The 21,386-nt window shown below is 43.1% G+C and overlaps 1 protein-coding gene across 2 annotated transcripts in view; it reads left to right on the top strand.

Annotated features, from left to right (window-relative positions):
- Positions 1 to 270: 270 nt before the first annotated feature.
- The window catches only part of STK31 (serine/threonine kinase 31), a 39,183-nt gene continuing 18,067 nt past the window's right edge, over positions 271 to 21,386 (top strand). The window contains exons 1-12 of one of the 2 annotated variants that reach the window (XM_035129453.3): positions 271 to 400; positions 4,174 to 4,212; positions 4,287 to 4,330; positions 4,531 to 4,629; positions 5,232 to 5,306; positions 5,899 to 6,057; positions 8,243 to 8,598; positions 10,034 to 10,229; positions 11,353 to 11,465; positions 13,610 to 13,769; positions 16,209 to 16,331; positions 17,743 to 17,922. In XM_035129453.3, coding sequence (XP_034985344.3) covers positions 4,185 to 4,212; positions 4,287 to 4,330; positions 4,531 to 4,629; positions 5,232 to 5,306; positions 5,899 to 6,057; positions 8,243 to 8,598; positions 10,034 to 10,229; positions 11,353 to 11,465; positions 13,610 to 13,769; positions 16,209 to 16,331; positions 17,743 to 17,922 — 1,533 coding nt within the window. In that variant the 5' untranslated portion in view covers positions 271 to 400; positions 4,174 to 4,184. The remainder of the gene's footprint in view (positions 401 to 4,173; positions 4,213 to 4,286; positions 4,331 to 4,530; positions 4,630 to 5,231; positions 5,307 to 5,898; positions 6,058 to 8,242; positions 8,599 to 10,033; positions 10,230 to 11,352; positions 11,466 to 13,609; positions 13,770 to 16,208; positions 16,332 to 17,742; positions 17,923 to 21,386) is intronic. The other variant, XM_088653753.1, reaches the window with a different exon arrangement.

Genomic DNA, 21,386 nt, shown 5'->3' with positions numbered 1-21,386 from the left:
TAAACCTGGGGGTGTAAGTCCCATTGAAACCAGCGGGGTTCAATGCCGTCCAGCAGCACCGTCGAGCGCCCCTGAGACTTTTAAATTATTACTATTACCGGTATTTCTTTTGCGTCTCAACGTGCCTATGCGTCAACAGGAGGCGCAGCGGGGCCTATTAAAGCGCGCAAGTCCTACGAAGTCCGCGCGGGTCCATCCTCCCAATCACCGTCGGCCGCCGCGTGCAAGTCTGCGCTTGCTGGTGGGCGCGCTTGCTGGTGTCTTGTGTGTGTGTCTTTCCGCGACTTTTCCGCCGACTCCGCTTCCACCTCAAGGTTCTGTGCCATTCATAAGGGTTGGCGCGTCCCTGGACGGACAGAGGGAGGGAAAGGACGGAGGAGGCGGCGGCTGAGGACGACGCGTAAGTGGCGTCGACCCTTAGCAAAATGGCGCGGCGTCTTCTTCTAAGGGCCAGGTTGTGGAAAGGCTTCCTCTGAGGGAAAAACAGGCCTGTTATCGTGTGTTTCTGCTTTCCTTTGAATCTTAAGTGTGTGTGCGCGTGCGTTGAGGCAGGTGGACGGCACAGGTTTTTTATTGCATTTATATAGCGCTTTATATAACTCCCCCCCCCAAGTACTTATCTCTGCAAACCTGAGGGCTCTCCTGAAAGAGAGGCCAGCCAACATCCTCGGGTTTCAGGGGCGGAGGAGGCTAAAAGCCTTCTGTAGTGTATTCACACACATGTGGTAAAACCTCGGTGTGGCGACCACCCTGCTAACTCACATTTTTACACACACTGTCCTTGCTGTATGTTGTAGGCTTAGGAATAGATTTAGGACATAGAAATTAGGTAATAAAATTCTAGGATTATTATTTGGGGTGGGAAGGGAGAAATATAAGATGCAAAGGAATTATTGGGTAGCCGGGCAAAGTAAAGGCCATTAAGGGAAGAATAGGGAGCCATTAAGGGTCATTAACAAGACAAGGGCCCTAGGTATGACCAGAAACTGGTGATTTGGAAGGTTGCCCTGGTAACTGCTCTGGGGGACGGCAAGGGGTTTCTGGGAAGAAGAAGGGTGGGTGGGAAGGCTGGGATACGTCTTTGAGGGAAGCTGCCTCTGGAAATGTGGATGCTGAAGGTGCAAATAGGTGAACAAACCCTATCTAGGGTTGCCATATTTCAGAAAGTGAAAATCCAGACCACAAAAGTTGTTGAGTTGCTTTATTGCCCCGGGGGGGGGGGAGGCGGTGACAAAGTTGAGCTCAATCAGGAAAGAGATATTTGGTTCATGGTAGATAATCCATTGAAAGTGTCAATGCAGTCTGCTGGCAGCTGCAAAGAATACAAATTCCATGCTAGGGATTATTGGGAAATTCCATGTTATTCGCTGAAAATAGAACTGGCTGCATTGAAATGCCCTATATATGTCTGTCTCTGGAATATTGTGTACAGTTGCCATATACTGAAAGGATATTGTAAGGCTGGAAAATGGCAACCAAATTTATAGTGGGATTGGAACACCTTGCCTATGAGGAGGAATAATAATAATAATAATAATAATAATAATAATAATAATAATAATATTATTTATACCCCGCCCATCTGGCTGGGCCTCCCCAGCCACTCTGGGCGGCTTCCAGAAGGATATTAAAATACAATACTCTATTAAACATTAAAAGCTCCCCTAAACAGGGCTGCCTTTAGATGTCTTCTAAAAGTCTGGTAGTTGTTTTTTTCTTTGACATCTGGTGGGAGGGTGTTCCACAGGGCGGGTGCCACTACTGAGAAGGCCCTCTGCCTGGTTCCCTGTAACTTGGCTTCTCGCAGCGAGGGAACCACCAGAATGCCTCGGCACTGGACCTCAGTGTCCGGGCAGAATGATGGGGGAGGAAATGCTCCTTCAGGTACACTGGACCGAGGCCGTTTAGGAAAGGCCAAAGCAGTTGGCACTTTTTAGTTCAGAAGGTAAGGTGGGTCATGATGTGAGGCTTGTAACGTTTAAGTACGGTGTGGAAAAAGTTGGTAGAACATAAGAACCTTGTTGGATCAGGCCGAAGGCTCATTTAGTCCAGCATCCTGTCTCACAGTGACTGACCAGATGCCTATGGGAAGCCTTGCAGGCAGGACTTGAGTGTAATGCTTTATTTATGTAGTCACAGTGGTTAGTAGCCATTGGTAGCCTTATTTAATATTCTAGATTTATGTTATTATGTAAGATGTGCATTTTTAAGGCTCTGGAAATGTGCTGAAGTTGGCTTGTGGTTCCACTTGGTTGCCGCTGCATGGTGATGTGCAAGTCCGCACTCCTTGAAGCCAAGAAGGCGAGGCACACTGACAGTTACTCATTCTATGAGCTGGTTTGTCAGTAATGCATGAACTAGGCTTGTGCACTACTCTTCCTCCTCTCAACCTCTTTCAGCTGTGGGGAGGGCTTTACTAGCATTTGTTACACACGAACCAAAGATTGTGGCTTAAAACAAACTCTAGACAGTTAAACAGTTCAGCTTCATAACCAGTGATTCAAAGTGGGTTTGTTTAGAAAATGCATTGAGCCTTGTTTAAACCACATACAGTATTTGATTTGCATGCAACAACAAGCCAGAATTCTTAGAAACCAAAAGTAAGCATTGAGAAAGGCCTCCCTACCACACAGAAAGAGAAGGAAGGGGGCAGGTATGAGGCTGAGGCTTTGCTTGGGCTCCCCTGCAGCTTGTGCACTTAGTACTAAACCATGGTGTTATGTACTGAGCTGAATCCTAGAACAATAGGATTCAGAATCAGCGGGAGCTACCCAATCCACATGGTTTAGTATTAAATGCAAACTTCCCTTTTCCTCCTATGCAGTTTATGGTTTTTCCACCTGCAGTAGTGGTGCAAAAATGTTCTTTTCATATAATCACACTTAGCACTGGTCTTCTTGACATCTGGCTGCTATACTGGACTTCTTTCATTTTTAGGTTAAGGCCTAATTTGCTTTGTAGTGCAAGAGCTACCAACAAATTAAATTATTTAGCAGCAGGAGGAGAAGGGGGTATTGCTGGTGCTTAAAAATACCAGATGCTTAGGATTTTGAGAAATCTTGTGAAAACACTAAATCTCCCTGCAGTTCTGATTGCACTGCTCTTACAATGTTCTGTGTATATGTGATTCTACCCAGCTGATATATCTTGTAGCACCATGAGAGAGACTAATTTATATTAACATTGAACCTGCAGAAGTTCAGACTAATGGATCCAATATATTGTCAAGAATGCCAAATAAGACTTTGGGTGTTGGTTGTTTATAAAGAATTTACATGAGGCATCCCCAAACTTTGCTCTCCAGATGTTTTGTACAATTCCCATCATCCCTGGCCACTGGTCCTGTTACCTAGGGATGATTGAAGTTGTAGTCCCAAAACATCTGGAGGGCCAAGTTTGAGGATGCCTCATATTATAAATCACTAGCACTCACTCATTAAAGAGATATCTTTTGATACAACTATAGTGTGTTAAAACCATTTCAGCTTTTTATTTTATTTTAAAGGTAGTATTGTAAACATAGTTATGACTTGTTTTAAGGTGACTGGTCATAGCAGTTTGAGCCTTTAAAGGAGTAGTGTGTTGTGTATTATTATTATATATATATAGGCTTTGTTTTTACTTGGATCTGCTCAAACGAGAGGGTTTGTTTGTTTTAGTAAGCCTAGTGTTGTGTACATGTGGAAATCCTTCTTTTCTGCTTGGCAACAGACCTTCAAGATAGGTTGCTAGTAAAAGAAAATCAATACAGAATGTTAAGTTTCTTTAAAAGAAACAAAAAGGGTAATGGGGATTGCTGAAAGTAGTGGGAGGAAGAGAAGGATGTAAAAACTTCACCCTATAGTCTTTATAAGTTACTTCCAGCTGCTCTCTATAGGTTCTGCCATGGCCATGGGGAAACCTGCCCCCCAACAGGTCAGGCCAGGTAGCACCAGAATCTCTTCATCCCCAGGTAGGCAGTTGGACTGTGTGGCACCTAGATCTTCCTGGAGGCAATCGTATGGTATCTGATGAAGGTCCTGGGAAAGAAGGAGACGGAACAGTGATGTAAAATTTACACTTCAGAGTCTATAAGGGTTACTAAGCTGTGTATCTCATGTTTAATCAACATGACACTCCGCTTTTGACTATCGTTACATAAACATTTTTCTCATGGCTCATGCTTTGTTTTAGGTTCTGCTGATATGGAAGAGGATTCAGGATATAATAAAGGTACACATACTAATATTGTTTTACTTCTTTAATGCTGAAATCATGAGCTGACTTCTAATTCTTTCTGTCCACAGTTGTTAGCTGCCATGTTGAAGATGCTATAACATTTTGGGCACAGGTAAGGTTAAGATGGTGGGAAGTGATGAATGACTAACTGAATAAAGTGGGATCAGGGCAACTAACTAATTATTCAATTTGGCAAAAGCAAGTCTTTGCCCATATTTTTATGAGCACACCTTAAAACTGTACCCCTTTATGTTAGTAGTGTAGAAGGCCTTTCATATAAATGTTGACTTCGAGTTTATTTGTGCTGTTCAGGATATTCATAGACATAGCGACATATTGAAGACTAGCCGTTCTCTAGCTGAAATCTGTCCTCTAGCCAGCCCAGTCTTTGGCAATCCTGATCTCACCAGGGTAAGTTGTACATATTGTTTCTTGGTTCCTGTAAGAACATCTAGTAGGCATCCTGTGTATGCAAATTTGAAAAGTTCAGTTGTGTTTTTTGACATAGCTGCCAAGTTATCCCTTTTTTAAAGGAATTTTCCCTTATGCTGAATAGGCTTCCTCGTGAGAAAAGGGAAAACTTGGCAGCTATGGTTTTTTGACTTGGGAAGTGGGCTTAGAGTGGTAAAGATGAATTCTATCAGCTATTCAGTTGCTCATTTGGTAAACTTGGCATTTTTGGTTGAATTTGCAGGTTTTAGTTGTGATTGTTATCTTTATTACAATGGTAACACTTTTGGAATGCAGAGTTAAATTTTCTACTGTGTGTAAGCTTGGTTGACAGTATATTTAAGTGACTTCCTTAAGAACTAGTGTTATACTGCATACTTCTGCATAAGTGGTTGTGTTTGAACGTTTAAGCATCTTCAAAAGGCAGCTATATATCTGTATTCATGAGAAGGTTGACTGCCACCTAAACACTACCACTGAATTAAAAACATCTGAAGAAAACAGATTACAAGTACATGGAGGCTTATTATGAAGTGACCTGGTGTTTTTTTTAAAATTTGCAGATCTATGGAGGATGCTTTTCTGAAGATAAATGTTGGTACAGATGCAAAGTACTGAAGGTTATTAGTATTGAAAAGGCAAGGAATTCCTACTCAGATTGATTTCAGAAATACAGTCTGAGATCTTTTAAGTTCAAATCTTAGTTGATAATGATTTCAGGAAGACGGTATCCAAGCTATTGAGTCCAAATCTTACTTGATAGTGCTATTTCATGTTGATGGTTTCAAGCCTAATAATGAGCCCTTCTTGATCAGGCCTAGCTAATCCAACATCTTTCTGCCTAGCTTCTGTACTAAACTTTAAGGAACTGCTAACTTGGATTTTAATTAACAGGGCAGAAACTTCTCAAATAACATAAGATTACTGTCATTACTTTGGGCTTTTTAATTCTATTTTTAGTAGCTAGATGTGTGCAGAAACACTTCCTATAACTAAATTTCTGTAAGTGCTTAACCTTATTTAGTAGTGGTTGCCCTGGAGCAGATTCCTAACTATTTCTTTAGTTAAAGTTGTGTGCATGTAGGAATGCAAAGACAACTGGGGAGTGAGTCCCCGTGAACTCAGTGGAGCTTACTTCCAGGTAGACATAATGTACTGTGAACTCCATAAGCTATAACTCCAATAGGCAATTGGTTCTTATTTGTTTTACTGGTTTTTGTTTTATTACAGTGCCAGGTATTATATATTGACTATGGAAACTCTGAGGTTCTCAATCGATCAGAAATTGTTGAGATTCCAGAAAACTTGCAGTTTCCTAGTGTGGCAAAAAAGTACAGGCTGTGGGGATTACAGATTTCAGCTAATCAAGATTTAAATCACTTTGACCAGGTGAGACAGACTTTTCACATGTGTATGAACAGTTCAGCAATTCGGAATGTAAAAAGGCAGTTTGATTTCTATTTTAACCTGTTGTATTACAATCAGTGCTCTTTCCATTCTGCTGTGGTTCAGTTTCCACCAAATGCTATGTTGTCCCATCTTGCTGTCTCCTACTTAATTTATGTAACTACTAGCTGGCCCTGCCACGCGTTGCTGTGGCTCAGTCTGTTAAATGGAGGCTCAGAGTCCCCCTTCAAATTCCCCTCACCTTCAGAGTCCCCCTGTTTTACGTGTGTTATGTTTACACAGGCGCATCCCTGTGTCTCCCCCCCACCCTGTTCCGACCTATTACCTATCCCAGCCCCTCCTCCCTGTGATTGGGCCCACCCTGTCCCGACCCATGACCTATTCAGCCATCCCCCATCCCCCACCCAGGCAAGCCCCTACCTCCACTCGGCCTAGTATGGAAAGCGGCCTAGTCTGCAAAGGTGAGCCAGGATACTGTGGAGAGGGAAGCTTTCCTAGGTGCAGTACCAGTGCAGCCATCGCTAGAGTGCGCTGTGTTGCAATCTCTCCTGTACTCCCAGCATGCACTTTCGTATGATTTGTGAGTTCTGAAACACGGGGTTTTGGGGTTTCACCTGCCGGAGGTGTGACATCTGTCTATGCAACCCGTATAGGAACCTCCGCACAGTGGAACGGAACATTGTGTCCAAATTTGAGCGGAATCGGTCAAGCGGTTTCTGAGAAAGGTGCTGTGTCACCTACATGCACCATTTACATTTATATTGTATATATAGAGAGATTTACATAGGTTTAACATACTGGTAATTATTTCACTCAATCCATTTCAGTGTAGAGGAAATGTCCAAACAGTGTTTAGAAAAGAAGTAATTATGTATCTGTTGCATCTTAAAAACAAACAAACCCAAAGAAGATTACAAACAAATACCAATCATAGTCCCTGAGTTGGATTGATTTCTGTTCTGAATTTCAGGCAGAATTGCAAACAGCAGCTATTTCTGTTCCCAGTGGAATTCTCAAAACATACCTTAGTGGTCAAGCAATTTCCATTGGAGTAGAGAGACTCAAATACAGCTCATTTGAAACCAGGAAGAAAAACACCTGCTTGATTTCTTCATAGTTGCCAAAGATTTCAGTTTACCTGGGTTTTGTGTTCTTCTAGAAATCTTGCAATAAGCTGACACTTGCCTTTTCACTGTAGAATTTAGGTTTATAGATGTAATATTATGTTATGTTCCCTTTTTTGATTATGAGGTTTGTCATGTCAAACTAGGCGGGCCCCATTCACATGTCCTGTTAAGCCATGCTTTATGGTGGTGTGTCCAAGCTGCAGTGCACCTTGGGTGTGTGTGCTCCATTTTAGTCATCCTGTATGACCAAGAGGAAGATTTTGGAGCATTGCTTCTGTTTTTACATAACCACAGTTTTCTGTATCGTCTGAACTGAGAGCTGTTGTTAATACTTACCACGATGAATTCCAACAAGCCAACTTTGTAACCCATGTGTTGAAGTTGGCTTTTTGGAATTGAACTTTGTTTACTGTTACCAAAGTTTGTTGTGCCAAACCATACAACAAATTGCAATTAAGGGAAAGTTATAGCAGAAGTCTTTGAGTTCCTTCTCACAGCCATGCAGGATAGGGGAGTGTGTGAGGCCAAGGCTCTCTGAAGCTCATTTATGTCACAATACACCATTTTCTTGCTATCTGGATTATTATTGCATTTGGGTTATTATTTTTCATTAAGTGTGGTCAGCCAGTTTTGGTAAGTGGACAACACAAGTGTCAGATTAATGCCTGAGCTGATTATAAGAGTGGCTTTGTTTATTCTTTATTCAAGTTATAAAAATGCTTGCCACACCTTTGTGTACCTAACTTTGCTTCTGCTAACCCTGAGTTAGGGACCGAAAGCAATGCAGATTGGTAAAGCCACAGTCCTGGATCTTGAAAGGCTTCTGAGATTTTAACTGGGCACAGCCCATACATTTCCCAAGTTTCTCTGAAGCCGTAAACTTGATTTCCAAAAATCGAAAATTAGATCTATCTGCGCCTGTCAGATAAATTTGCACAATTGCAGATGCTGCATGTACACGATAGCCTTGATTGTACAACTTACACAATGAACTATTTCATAAACTTTTCTGAACTTTCCCCCCCTTTTCTTTTTTGCAGGCCAGGAGATTTCTGCATAGCTTGATTTTTGAAAAAGAAATAAAGACGAGAATCAAAGCCACGTATCAGGATGGTACCATTGTGGCTGAAGCAGAGTGTGGGCTACTGGATGTTGGGGAAGAAATGGCCAAAAAAGGATTTGCTGAAAGATGCAAGTCTCCTGTAAATAGTAATTCCTGTGATACAAAAATGGATTCCTCTCTCTGCCAACCCAGGAATGCAAATTCTCCAGCTCCAGTGTGGTCCAGCAGAGCCTGCTCTCCATTAAGCAACAGAGCAGGCGTGGGCTTTGGTGACAATCCACCGCTGAATGGAAGGAATGAGAAAAACGGTGCAAACCATGTGCCTTTTATTAAGTAAGTCACAGTGGGAAAACTGTTTTCTGATGTAAGAAGTGGTTTGAGATGGAGTAAGAGACAGTCCAATACAACAGATGTTTTTGAAGGATGCTGGGGGTTCCTGGCCTTGAGACCATGGCCTTTTAACTGGAAGCTCTTGCTTTAAAATCCCTGATTGTGTTGGGCTGGTGCCTGTAGTAGTGAGAGACATTCCACACATGTCCAGAGGCACTTTTTAATTCAAGTGATCCAGTGCTTAAACCTCTGAGGCTGCAGATTGGTTCTGAATTTTTGTTACATTCCGGTTCCTTGCTCTGTGTGCAGGAGGAATCCAGATAACCATTGGTCAGCTGCTCCCAATATCTCGGACTGGCAGGGACATGTGACCAAATTTTGTGCTAACTAGCCAGCTCCTGAGTCACTCCTCCCAAGTCATTTTGATGTCCCCTGCAGAAATACAGTACTTGTTCAGCTCTCTGCTTCACCACTCTTAGCTGTGTTGTTCTTTGCTCTCTTTTATGCTACTCTTTATTTTTCTCACCACCTGTGTATTTGTCAGTTCCTTTGCTCTTTCCCTCCAAACATTTTTCTTGTGGGTTTTTTTTTTTTGTTCTCTCTCCCTCGCTCTCCCCTGCCCCTTTTCTCTGGCCATAGCATTGTTGGGAAAGAAATGTCTGGCCCTGCAGGAAGATAGGTGAATTAAATGTGATGTGGTCTAAAGCAGACACGGCTAAATAAATACATGGGTGCCACAAGCAAGAGTGGTGGGAGACATTGCTGGGACCCTCCATGCTGCTGCTGCCTTCAGGGGTTGGTTGGAGTTGAGAAATAGATAGATGTAATTCTGGCTGCAGAGGCAGTTTGTGATTCCAACCGGGTTTGGGGTTGACATTTCCTGCTTCTGATTTAGTACGCCAATCTAGTGTGGCACCATCTTGGAATGAAGAATTCATGGCAGTGCCCTCATCTGGCAACAGAAGACCTCCATGCCTAGGCTTAGAGACATCATGAAATGACAACTAATTTGCATCTTTTCTGCCACTGCCACCTCTTCAGTAGTGTCTGTTTTGCCCTTGGGAAATCCGGTAGTTATCTGTGGCTGCAGAAGGCTTCCATTTCCCTGGTATATTGAGAGTGCCCTTTAAGGATAGCATTAGGGGAGCATGTGCAACAAATGTGGTCTTTACAACGACCAATTAAGCCACCTTTCACCACTCTCGTGCTCTCCAGATATTTTGAACCTACCATTCCCATAATCACCAGTCAGCATGGCTATGTTGGCTGGAGGTGATGAGTCCAAATCATTTGGAGGGCACCAGGTTGGGGAAGGCTGCTCTAAGCTACATTTTCCACTTATGGTTAACTGTGGTCTGCTTGTGGAGTCTTGAGGACTTGGAATCTCTTGAGTGCTCTCCTGAAGTTAAGTATCAACTTTGTATTTATTTTTCAATAGGGAGAAAATGGTGACTTGCGACTTTAGAAGGGTCTCAAACATTAGCTTGGAAAAAATAAAGCAAGACCAGAAAATGATAGAGGAGAATGAAAAGTTAAAAGCGGAGAAAGAGGCTTTCAGGGTGCAAAACGAGGATCTTCTTCATCAGTGTGAAGAACTGGAGTCAACGGTTAAGAAGCTTACTTGCGATCTGGAGGTACAGCCAACAGATTGATTCTGCATCCCAGAGATACTTAACTGTAGAGCCGGCTCGCCCGTGAGGCGGGGTGAAGCACCCACCTTAGGCAGTGGAAGCACAAGAGGCAGAGCTCCGCCCGCCATACCGCTTCTGCCACCATCAGAATGTTGTGCTCTCCACAGTGAGATGGAGGCATTCTGGTGTGTTTCTGCTCCTCTTTCCTGCCCCCAGGGCAGAGAAACCGAGCAGCAACGCCATGCGGAACACCTTGGCCCCTGCTGAGTTCCTGATTGCCGTTTCTGTGTGCAACGTTGCGACTAAGGTGGTGAAATGGTCCGAGCTGCCCCTATTTAACTGGTAGCCTCACAATAGTGATCTGGGTTCTCCTGTTGATGATATAACTGATATACAGAAGATTTAATTGAAGAGGAAGTACTTAGTTAAAGAATGGTTCTCCTACCCACCCTTTTATGGTTCACATTTCCCATGCCTCCCATCACAGTTGCCACCTTGTTTTCCTTCAACAGACAGGAAGGCTGGCCAAACCCAATGGCTGGTAAATGTGGGTGCCCGATTGCAATCCCTTACATGCCTAGTTACAAGTAAGCCCCACTGAATTCAGTGAACTTCCTCCTTGAAAAGTTTGTATAATATTATAGCCTAAGGCAGCAGAATTCAAGTAACTTTCCAGGTTAATTGGAAATTCCTCTGCAGGACCAAAACTGCCCTCTGGGTCTTTGGTTGGTTCAGGGTATGATGGCTGTTGTGCCACTCAACTACTTTCCAATTTGCTTCCTGTTACGCCAGACAAGTGACTGAAACCAAAAGCTGTGTATGTGCCACAAACACAAAAACACACTGCACAGTGCAAAAGTTCTTCAATAAAAGCCTGGTCATCTGGCAATACATTGCATGTAATACTGAGCACGTTGGAGGAAGGCTATTTATACAAATGGAGCGTAAGTTAGCATAATTCTGCGTTTAATAGTAACTGAAAGCCAAATCTACTGCCCTTACATTCTCTTAGCTCCATGTTTGCATGTGGATATTTTGATGATTTTTAAAATAATCTGTTTTGGTGCTTGGCAGAAATGGTGTAAAACTAATGCTCTAATTCTTTTCTTCTTCTCCATTGCCAAAGGAGAAGAAAAGATACAAGGAAACTCTTGAGGTGTTGGAAAACACTCTATCTACATATATAGGCGCTACAGTGAGAAACCTGGCTGACAAGTTCGAGAAATTGAAAGAAGCTAGGTATAGTGTACATTTCCCCCCTCAACTAAAACATTTCCCCCAGCGATGGGTTTCTGTTGTCACATTTTATAAAGGTTCTTCTCAAAAAACAAACCTTGATCTAGCATTGTTTTGGAGAAGAGCCTCAATCATTTTGTCGTTTAAAAATGTTTTTTTTTAAAAATTGTCATTTTAATTCAGTAGAACAGTGTTTGGTTGCCAGTAATGGTCAGAGAGTTCAGATTTTAGCTGAGTTTCAATGACATATTCCCTGCCTTTTGAAGTTTAGTCACTGGCTGGAGGTTTTCTTCTCTGAAAAGTGCATACAACTCAAGGAGGAAGTGAGGAAGAGCATCACTCTTCCAACATCCTCCTCGGACAGCTGATGGTTGTCCAGAACTCTTTGTACTTCTGAAATGTTTATCTTCACTGGCATAAAGTTTAGGTGTTAAGTGCACATTGCATCCACAGGTAGCAGTAAAGCTGAGTAGAGGGGAAGGAATGATGCAGGAGAAAAGCCAGGCCACAGCTTTACAGGGTATAGCATACAAGCAGTAAGGCAGAGGTGGGGGGAGTTTCAGGCAAGGATCCTATTTCTTACACCCCATGTGCTGTCAGAAATGTATTGCTCAACCTTCCTGCTAGGTAGATGTTAGGAGCTGGGAAGCTACCTCCTAACAGCTTGACCTGTTCCAGTGACTGCTGCCCAAACAGCCAGGAGCATAGCAATGACACCAGGCCATGAAGTGGACCGGCTGGTGTGCACTGACCTCCCTTTAAGTGAGGGAGCGGAGCACCCACCCCTCTCACCTCTTTGCCCAGGGATCTTGCCTGATGTCCCAGCACCAGATGTAGAATAGAGCTTCAGTTGCATCATAGAAATAAAGCTCCTTGAAGTTCCTTGTTTTGGATAAGTGAAGATAGACAGAGGAAAATGATAGACAGGAGAAGAAGGGCCTTGCATGAGAGGCAGGGTAGAGAGGATCTCCCAGGGTAGGAGGCTGGGGGAAGAGGGGGAAGCTCCCAGTTGAGAGCTGGGAGGGTTTACTTTTTGTGTGTGTGGAATAAGGGGTATGATACAATTGTGATAGAGGGATTTGTATTTATTCTTTTTCTTTTCTTTGCTGCTCTTTTCCTTCTCATTCTTGTTTTTTAATTTTCTCTTTAGATTAGCTCGGCTTTTATTGTATTTTATGTGGAAAACTTTCAGTAAAAATTGACTCTTTAAAAAAGAAAAGAAATAAAGCCCCCAGAAAGAAAAGGAAAGAGAAAGTAGTCAGATAATTATGATAGGAAAGGCAAAAAGCCACAGGTCCGCTGAAACCCATTGTGATCTCGGGCAAAATTGCTTCCTAGCCCCATCAACTGGTGGCTAATGCTAAATCGATAGCAATGTGCAGCATGGGATAATGCGGTAAAGAAACACAGTGAGTGAGTGGTCAGGCTGGGAATGCAGTGATCTGGTCCCTAGAGAGAGGCCCTACTTTTAATAGGCAGTGAGCCAATGAGAGGGAGAAGTTGCCTCTGGTCTCCTTGGATCAGGCATTGCTGCTCCCTCAAACCACCATCTGATTGACTGAAGTAATTCAAAGCTGGCTCCCTCTGCGCTGCCTTCATCTTGATGTGGGGCAGAAAGTTTATCCCAGTGTAAATGGGGATCCAGGATGTAATGAAGCTTCAGTGTACCATGGGCTAAAGACAAAAGAAGGGACCCTTTCTGATTGGTAAAAGTTATACCTGCACTTATCCCCTATGTCAGTGATTTCCCCATAAAATAATAGTTCCAAGCAGATAGTTATTTGGTCGCATACCAAATGGCAGCATTCTGATAGGTAACAGGCTGCCATATATCAAAATTTTGTGTTTTCTTCTTTACAAGGGTGTAAAATCAGACAGTCCAGTCTAACCAGACAGAAAGCATAAGTTATTACCATTTTAATTAAGCTGCATTTTCCATGGTTTTCTGTGCTTCTTTTCCTGATAGTTACACACACACACACACACACACACACACACACGAGAGAGAGAGAGAGAGAGAGAGAGAGAGAGAGAGAGAGAGAGAGAGAGAGAGAGATATATATATTCTATTACATATAAAAATGAGAGTACAACTGTTGACAGGACAGCTTAAATGCTCTATTCATTTTCAAATCTCTTTCACCCAGACAAGTCAGTCTGAATGCTCGTTTTGGAGAAGACCTTTCAGAAGCTATTAAAGTGGTTACCGAAGGATGCCTTGCTGCTCCCCTGTCCTTGGAAAAACTGGAGAAAATTTGGATCGACTATAACTCTTTTCAAGAGGAAATATGTGCATGCAAATGTGTGGTATGTAGAATAGCTTGTGCCCTTTTTTGCTGAGGCATAAACTGTAATGATCTTCCATTTCAGGGTTTTTTGTTTATAGGGTTTTTTTTTTAAAGGACATTTCTGGAATTAACTTGAAATGTGACATGTTGAAATGTGACTGATGGGGGATATAATTATTCTAAATCTGGGTTTGCTGAGAGAAGGGGATGCATGGTCTATTATTATAAGAAGGAATCACATCTTTTCCCATCCCACACAACCCATTGGGCACAGGGCAGCCAACCAGGGCTTTTGAGTGCTGGAAATACAGGAGAAAACGGCTGAAAGTCAACTAACAGCTCAGGGCGCTCTTTCCTCTCTTTCTGTGTGTTCGTGTATGTGTGTGTCATTCCTTGCTTGTAGTACACCTCACACTTTCTCTCCAAAATCCCTAGCCCATAATGTGTTTTTTGTCTGAGAAGGTAATAGAACGTGGCTTGGAAAGGGCCAGATGGCTGAGTTAGAAGTGTTTTTATGAAAGTTTTAAGTAACATAACAAGTTCCAAACATGCATGCACACTCAAATTAGCCAGGCAGCATGCAGCCAAGCAAAAAAGGCCACTTAAAGCTTGGAGACTCTGAGAACTCAGATAAAGCAATCAGACATCCCAAAAGAATGCTAGCTGTTTGTCAACTAGAATACCTTGCACTCACATTACTTCCTGCTTCAGTGTGACCTGTGCTAGCCTGTATTGCGGGCAGGTAAAAGATCGCAGCACTTGTAGTTCCAGTGATATTGGATTGATGCCAGTACTCTCTTAGTGTGTCTATGAATGCATTTGCAGATCGGGACTTGCTGGAGAGTTTTTCCTCTTGCAGCTGAAGCCCTTCTTTACATTTGGTAGACACACATGCACCAGTAAATGTTTGTGGTGATTCAGTAGTCTTTTCCTTACACACCCTCTGTAAACAAACCTTTGGACCAGCCAGAGGCTAGTCTCACAAACAGTAGTTTGTGTGAATTGTTTTCTCACTTAACTGGAAGAGTTGCAGGTACACTTTCCCATTAATATAATATACTGTATTCACCTCACCACCTGAAGCAAAGGACAAGAACATTGGATTGTAAAAATAATTTCTTTTCTCCCAGCTGTCACAGAGCTTGTTTCTTATGAGTGTGTATTTGTAGCAATCCAGGTGGTAGTAGTTCTATAGCCCAGGTGTTCTTGCCATACAAGTAGTAGGTCAGTATGCAGCAAAATGTTTGAGAGCATCAACCAGGACAGTAATCTGAAGCTGCTGTCTTTGCTCTTCATCTGTAGTTAGCAAAGGAAGAGCTCCACTTAAGTCCTTGAGAAACTGTCGGCTTGCTTAAGCATACAGTACACTGAAGCCTGACTGCATCTGAGCCTAGTGATTTTTCTAGCTGCCTTCTGTGTCAGTAGCTCTGTAATTGCAGACAGCAACCAGAAAGATGGCTCAGCGCTCCATTTGCATTCTGGGCTTGGTTTAGTTAGGTGGAGGTAAATTAGAGCATTCTCAGATGGATCCCTCTCTAGAAAACTGAGCTACACAGAAAACACAGTTTCAAAGGTACTGTAAAGACTACCTCTTAACCATTGAAAAGAACCATTTGCCTTACCTGTGAAAGGGATACCGTAAGAAGCCACAATGATGGCAGATTACAGTGGTACCTCTGATTAAGAACTTAATTCGTTCCGGAGGTCCGTTCTTAACCTGAAACTGTTCTTAACCTGAAGCACCACTTTAGCTAATGGGGCCTCCTGCTGCCGCCAAAGCACAATTTCTGTTCTCATCCTGAAGCAAAGTTCTTAACCTGAGGTACTATTTATGGGTTAGCGGAGTCTGTAACCTGAAGTGTTTGTAACCCGAAGTACCACTGTATTGGATGGGATTGGATTGTTTACTACTCCATAACCTAGCTCCCATAGTTCTTCATTTTTAAAAAATCCTCTCCCAGGATGCAAATGGCAGCCTCCGGAGGCTAGATGGCATGCAGTTAATTGTGCTTTCTTCTCTGGGTGGCTACTACTAGGATAGTTTGTTCTCTCATGGCTTTTACATACATACACCAGTATCAGTTTTGAAAACATAATAACTGCTTTCATGGGACAAGGAAGGATAGGGATGTAATTTGTTTCTAGCAAATTCACATTGGGGACAGCCAGCTTTGGTTGTTGATTTCACAGATGTAGTTTCCCCTAAGTTCAGTCTGGGAAAGATCGTGCACCTGAACAAAATGCAGCAAGTGTGCTTCCAGAAAGAGGCCACTGCTCTTAGATGTTTACTGTGTACTTTACCGTTCAAATGCAAGATTGTGTGAAAGTTAAGTTTAATTTTTGCATGATACTTTTTTCATATTTGGCTCACCACATACTCGGTAGTCTTATTGTCTTGTGAGTGAATTAAGAGAGTTTCGGGGGTTCTTTCCTGACCTTGCTTTTCCCTTCTACACAGGATGAAGTGCAGAGTTTGATTCAACGTAGAAACGAAGTGCAGCAGAGGTTGTACTCTACGGTGGAAGAATATATTATGGAAGTGGATGGTTTACCCCTTTCAGAGCGCTTGGAAACATTGCAGGTTGGAAACAGAGCTGCATGCATGTTCTATCTGTGCACCATTTTGTTTTGTTTTTAAAGTCAGCCTCCTTGTGTCTAAAACAGTGTTATGCTGGTAATGTCCTGTACATGGTAACATGATAGGACATCATAACATTTCCTTGATTCTGAAGGTATATTGATATCACATTCTGCTGTATCAGGGGTGCTCCTGGAGAGTGGTGGAAGCAGAGGGTGTTACTTACTCCACTTCCCCAACGCTTAGTCCACAAAGGCTAGAAAAGTATACATAGAGTAGAACTTCATGTAAAATGTTTCGTGCTTATAACCAGTCTAGGCGCTCTTTGAAATAAATGTTTAGGATGAGACATGAACCAATTGCATGCTTTGTGCCTATCTATAAAATAGGTAGTGTCTTTTACTCAGTATATTGTAGTCTTTTAAAACATTTCTGTGTCCATTTGAGTTGCACAAAGGTGACTGCGTCTGGCATAGCCTATGAGGGAATTTTTCTCTAGTCTAGCGTACAGCAAATGTTAAGTTAATCTATGCCCACGAGGTGGCAGCCTGCAAACATTTTGCTGAGATCTGCAGCAAACAGACATTTTACTGCATGTCTGGCAAGACTTCATAAAATTCAGTGACAGAATTTTATTCTATGATAAATCAATGATTTATCAGGTCTTGCGTTCATGACAGTTTGAACCCCAAGACATAGCGGGCAGTTTGCAGCACTCTCAGCAACAAACCCCCACCCTCTGCCAAAAAACCCTGTTGCATCAACTCTTGAAAATGGGCATTTGAAATCACTTTTATGTTGCAGGATGTATAGAAACATACTTCAGGACAGCAATTTTCACTATTTTTTTCCTTCCTAGGATGAGCCCAAATTTCTCTCCCTTCTGCTTTGTAAAATATGTATTTACCACAGTTCCAAAATTACTCATTTATTTTTTAAATTTTTTAGCAGGGGTCCTTCACTGTTGTCAAGGGTGTGTGTTCAAAGGAAGCATGGGGCCTATGGGCATCAGATTAGGGATCAGAGATTTGGGCTGTTAGAAATGTTCCATCTCCATCCTTCTTCTCTCGTGGCCATTTTGCTTAGATAGTTTGACATGTTTTCACATCTTGGAGACTTGTTCCAGCCTCTTGATTTAAGGACCGTGTTGCATTACACGTGAACCCAGTTTTTCTTCAGGTCGCTTGGTACACTTGGAAGTCCAGGGACAGTTGGGGGGAGAGTGTAGACTAAGCTGGTTCCCTCCTCCCCAAGAACCATTAGAAAAATGTTCATATAACAAGGTCCCCAAGGCCCAATGTGTCTTTGTTTCATTTTATAGTATATACGGTAGCTTTCTTTATTCAATATAGTCTTCTCCTACTTTCCGTCTCCCCTCCCCAACCCTGTTGTTCTTCACTTGTATATTCCACAGAAATTGCAGGATTCCTTGGAAGTCGTATATGGTCAGGTTTATGAAGTAGAGAGTTCTGAAGGAGCTTTTGAGAAGTTTGCCGAGTGGAAAAACATTAAGTTGGAGGAATTCAGTTGTGTCAGAAATGCCACAGATGCTTCTCTGCAAAATTTGGTGACCTGTTTCAGCAGGATAATCCAGGTAAAGACAATGTTACTTTGACTTAAGACAGGCCTTGATTTCACATGGGTGGAAAAAGAGAGAAACGCTTTTTGGCTCCTTCCTTATCAACCCTATACAGTCCCTGACAGATTACCTTGAGAGAACATGACCCTTGGGCAGAAAAACAGCTGCCCACCCTTGTAGTGGGTATAATGCCAGACTAGGATCTAGGAGACCAGGATTCTAATTCCCACTCAACCATGAAACTCACCGGGTGATCTTGGGCCAGCCACCATCTGTCAGCCTAAACTACCTCACAGGGCTATTGAAGGGAAGGTGGGGTAGAAATAATGAAAAAGCAAAGTTCAGATCATGATTTTGGTCCAAACTGCATGTTATGTTGCTGGAAGGTGTGACGACCCTGGTCCCACTCTGCCTTACTATCACTGCGACACAGGAATCCAGAGGGGAAAACACCCACCCTCTGGTCCTGCCGCCTCAAAAATAAACCCCTTTTACTAATGGGTTTCTAAGTAAGGAGAGCCTTCCAGCCTGCGTGACCTGGTACCTTAAGAAACTCTAGGCTGTCCCCCAGGAATAACCTCTTGCCTCCTGTAAAGGGTCTCCCTCAGTTGGATTCCCCCACTGTAGAAGTTTGCCCTAGGCACTCTGGCAACTTCTTGGCACCTCAGGTTACCCTTCTAAGCCTCCTCCGTGTAACTTCAGGACACAAACCACCACCTCCCTGCCTGAGGTGAGTTTGGCCCTCTCTTGAGTCACCACGGCTGTGAGTCCTGGTACCTCGCTGGAAAAATACAAACGGACCTCTTGTTGGCAAAAACAGAGATGAAGTTTTATTGTGTTAAAAACATAAGTGATTCTTTAACGTGTCATTTATTAATTAGCTTTGTTCCAGTTGTACAAAATAAACTCAGTCAAACATTTAACTAAAGTTTTCCTAGCCTCTTCACTGTCTTCATACTAGCCACCTCATAACATCACACCACACCTTCCTCCCTCTCCCTCCTAACTCACCAAAACCGACACTCCCTCCTTTCAAACCGGGCACAGTCCCGCCCCCATCAGAGTTCTATGCCAGTCAGGCTGGAGGTGGGTTAACTCTTTGCCAGCCGGGCAGAAATAAACATTTTAAAAGCGCTTCAATTTGTCACATATCTCCCCCACCACAAAGACATTGCGTCGGCTTGCTCTTAACTAACTAGAGCAATGCCAAAGCAATGGGCTTGGGGTTAAAAATACTTCAATGCATTCTATAACATTCATATTACAAAGTCAACTAAATTAACATCTCATAAACTTGTACACAGATAAACCATGTTTGGCATGTGTCAGATTATAACGCCTAAGCACAAATGTTTTGCTAGGGTTACCACCGTTTCATATAATAATTTGCACCATCGTATACCTCTCAAAAATACCTGGATAAGGCGTCCGCTATGATGTTTTCCTTCCCACTTATGTGCTTACCCTGTGTCTATTACATGAGTTGCTAGGTTGGTCCTCCCTGGGATGTTTGAGAAGATCTGGGCAAACTGAGCAAGGACTATTTTTAACTGCTCCTTTTGCTCTGGGGTCAGACTTTCATCGAATGACACCTCTGCTAGAGTTGTGCCCTTACTTAGCTCTCCCCATCCAGTTAAATGAATTCCTTGGGTCACCTTCCCCTTTACTTGCAACACCAACTTATTTCTGTCAAAATAAGGCTTAAGTAAATTTACATGAAAATTCTTACATCGGTTCCCTTCCCCATCTAACTCTACCAAATAGTTCACCGCAGATATCCTCTCGACCACTCTGAAGGGACCGTCCCACGACATCTCCAACTTCTTTCGACGTCTTGTTCTTAACACGAGCACACTGTCACCAGGCTGGAAAGTTCTGTCTCTTGCGTGTGCATCATACCACTGCTTCTGTCGACGCTGTGCCTGCTGCAAGTTGTGAGCAGCTTGCTCCCGTAGCTCTTGAAGGTCGCTCTGCAGCTCCTGTAGATACGTCACAACATCAGGGCTGTCGATCTGCTCCTCCCCTGACCACGCTGCTTTCATCAAGTCTAGGGGTCCTCGTGGCTGTCGTCCAAATAGGAGTTCAAAAGGACTGGACCCTGTGCTCTCCTGCGGCACTTCGCGATAACCAAATAGGAAGTGTTGCAGCCTCTCATCCCAGTCGTTAGGATGATTGATGGAATAGGTTTTTAACATCCGGCTCAGGGTCGAATTAAATTTCTCCGTCAAGCCATTCGACTGTGGATGATAAGCCGTAGTTTTAACATGCTTAATCCCACAAAGAGTTAAAAGCTCTTCCATGGTCTTGGACGTGAAGGATGTCCCTAAATCTGTTATAATTTCCTTGGGGAATCCCAGCCTTAAGAATACCGACATGAGGGCTTTTGCTACAGTCTTGGAATCAATGTCCTTTAGAGGTATTGCTTCTGGATAGCGCGTAGCATAATCCACGAGGCATAAAATAAATTTATTCCCCCTTTTTGTAACTCTGGAGATAGGCCCGAGGATGTCCACTCCTACTCTGGAAAAGGGCTCAGTAATTACGGGAATAGACTGTAACAAGCCTCGCGTTTTGTCCGCTCTTTTGCCTGCTTTTTGGCAGATCACACAGGACTTGCAATACTCTTTGATGTCTTTGCCCATCCCAGGCCAGTAAAATCTTGCTTGGATTCTATCACTAGTCTTTCTAATGCCTAGATGCGCTGCTGAGGGTGCGTCGTGTGCCATTTGTAGCACTTGCAACCGGTAAGCTCTTGGCAACACTAACTGTTTCTTCCTTTCCCAAACCGCAGCAGTTTTCCTCCTCCTAGAAATTCTATACAGTCTTCCCTCAATGGTGGTAAATAAGCAGGGGTTCTCCACAGTTACTTCTGCAGTAGGACTTTGTGCTTTACCCCACAGCTCTTTTATAGTTTCATCCTCTTTTTGATCACTCAAGAATTGGGCACCGTGCTCCTGGACCACGGGCACGCTAATCAGCCCTTCATCCTCACCAGGCTCTATGGGTGACTCTATAACTGCAGGAGGATTACTCTCAGTGACTTGAGACTGTGACCTAGTTATCACTTGAATACGGTGTTTCTGACTAGCTAGGTCATTCCCTATTAAAAAGGGCACCTCCAATTCATTTAGGATTCCTACTCTCCATTTGCCACAAAATCCTTTGTAGGTAATATCAACTTCAGCTAATGGTACTTCAAAATGTGGGCCCCATATGCCTTTTAAACTGTAGGACTGACCCTTGAGGTACTGCTCCTTTGGAACAAATTGTGATTTGACAAGTGAGACTTCTGCTCCTGTGTCCCTCAAACCTAAACAAGACTGACCATTTAATTCAATTGGCTCCATGTAATCTTGGTTGCACTCCTGCTCAGCCCTCCAGACCTGTAAGACCTTAGAAGTAGTCTCAGCTGGACTGTCTGATTTCTCTGAGCCTTCTGTCTGAGGCGAGCTATTTTCCTGTGACTGCATTACCAGTTT

This window comes from Zootoca vivipara, chromosome 11 (assembly GCF_965207765.1).
Source record: "Zootoca vivipara chromosome 11, rZooViv2.hap1.1, whole genome shotgun sequence".
Classification (NCBI taxonomy): Eukaryota; Metazoa; Chordata; class Lepidosauria; order Squamata; family Lacertidae; genus Zootoca; species Zootoca vivipara.
This window is presented reverse-complemented; position numbering and strand designations above follow the sequence as displayed.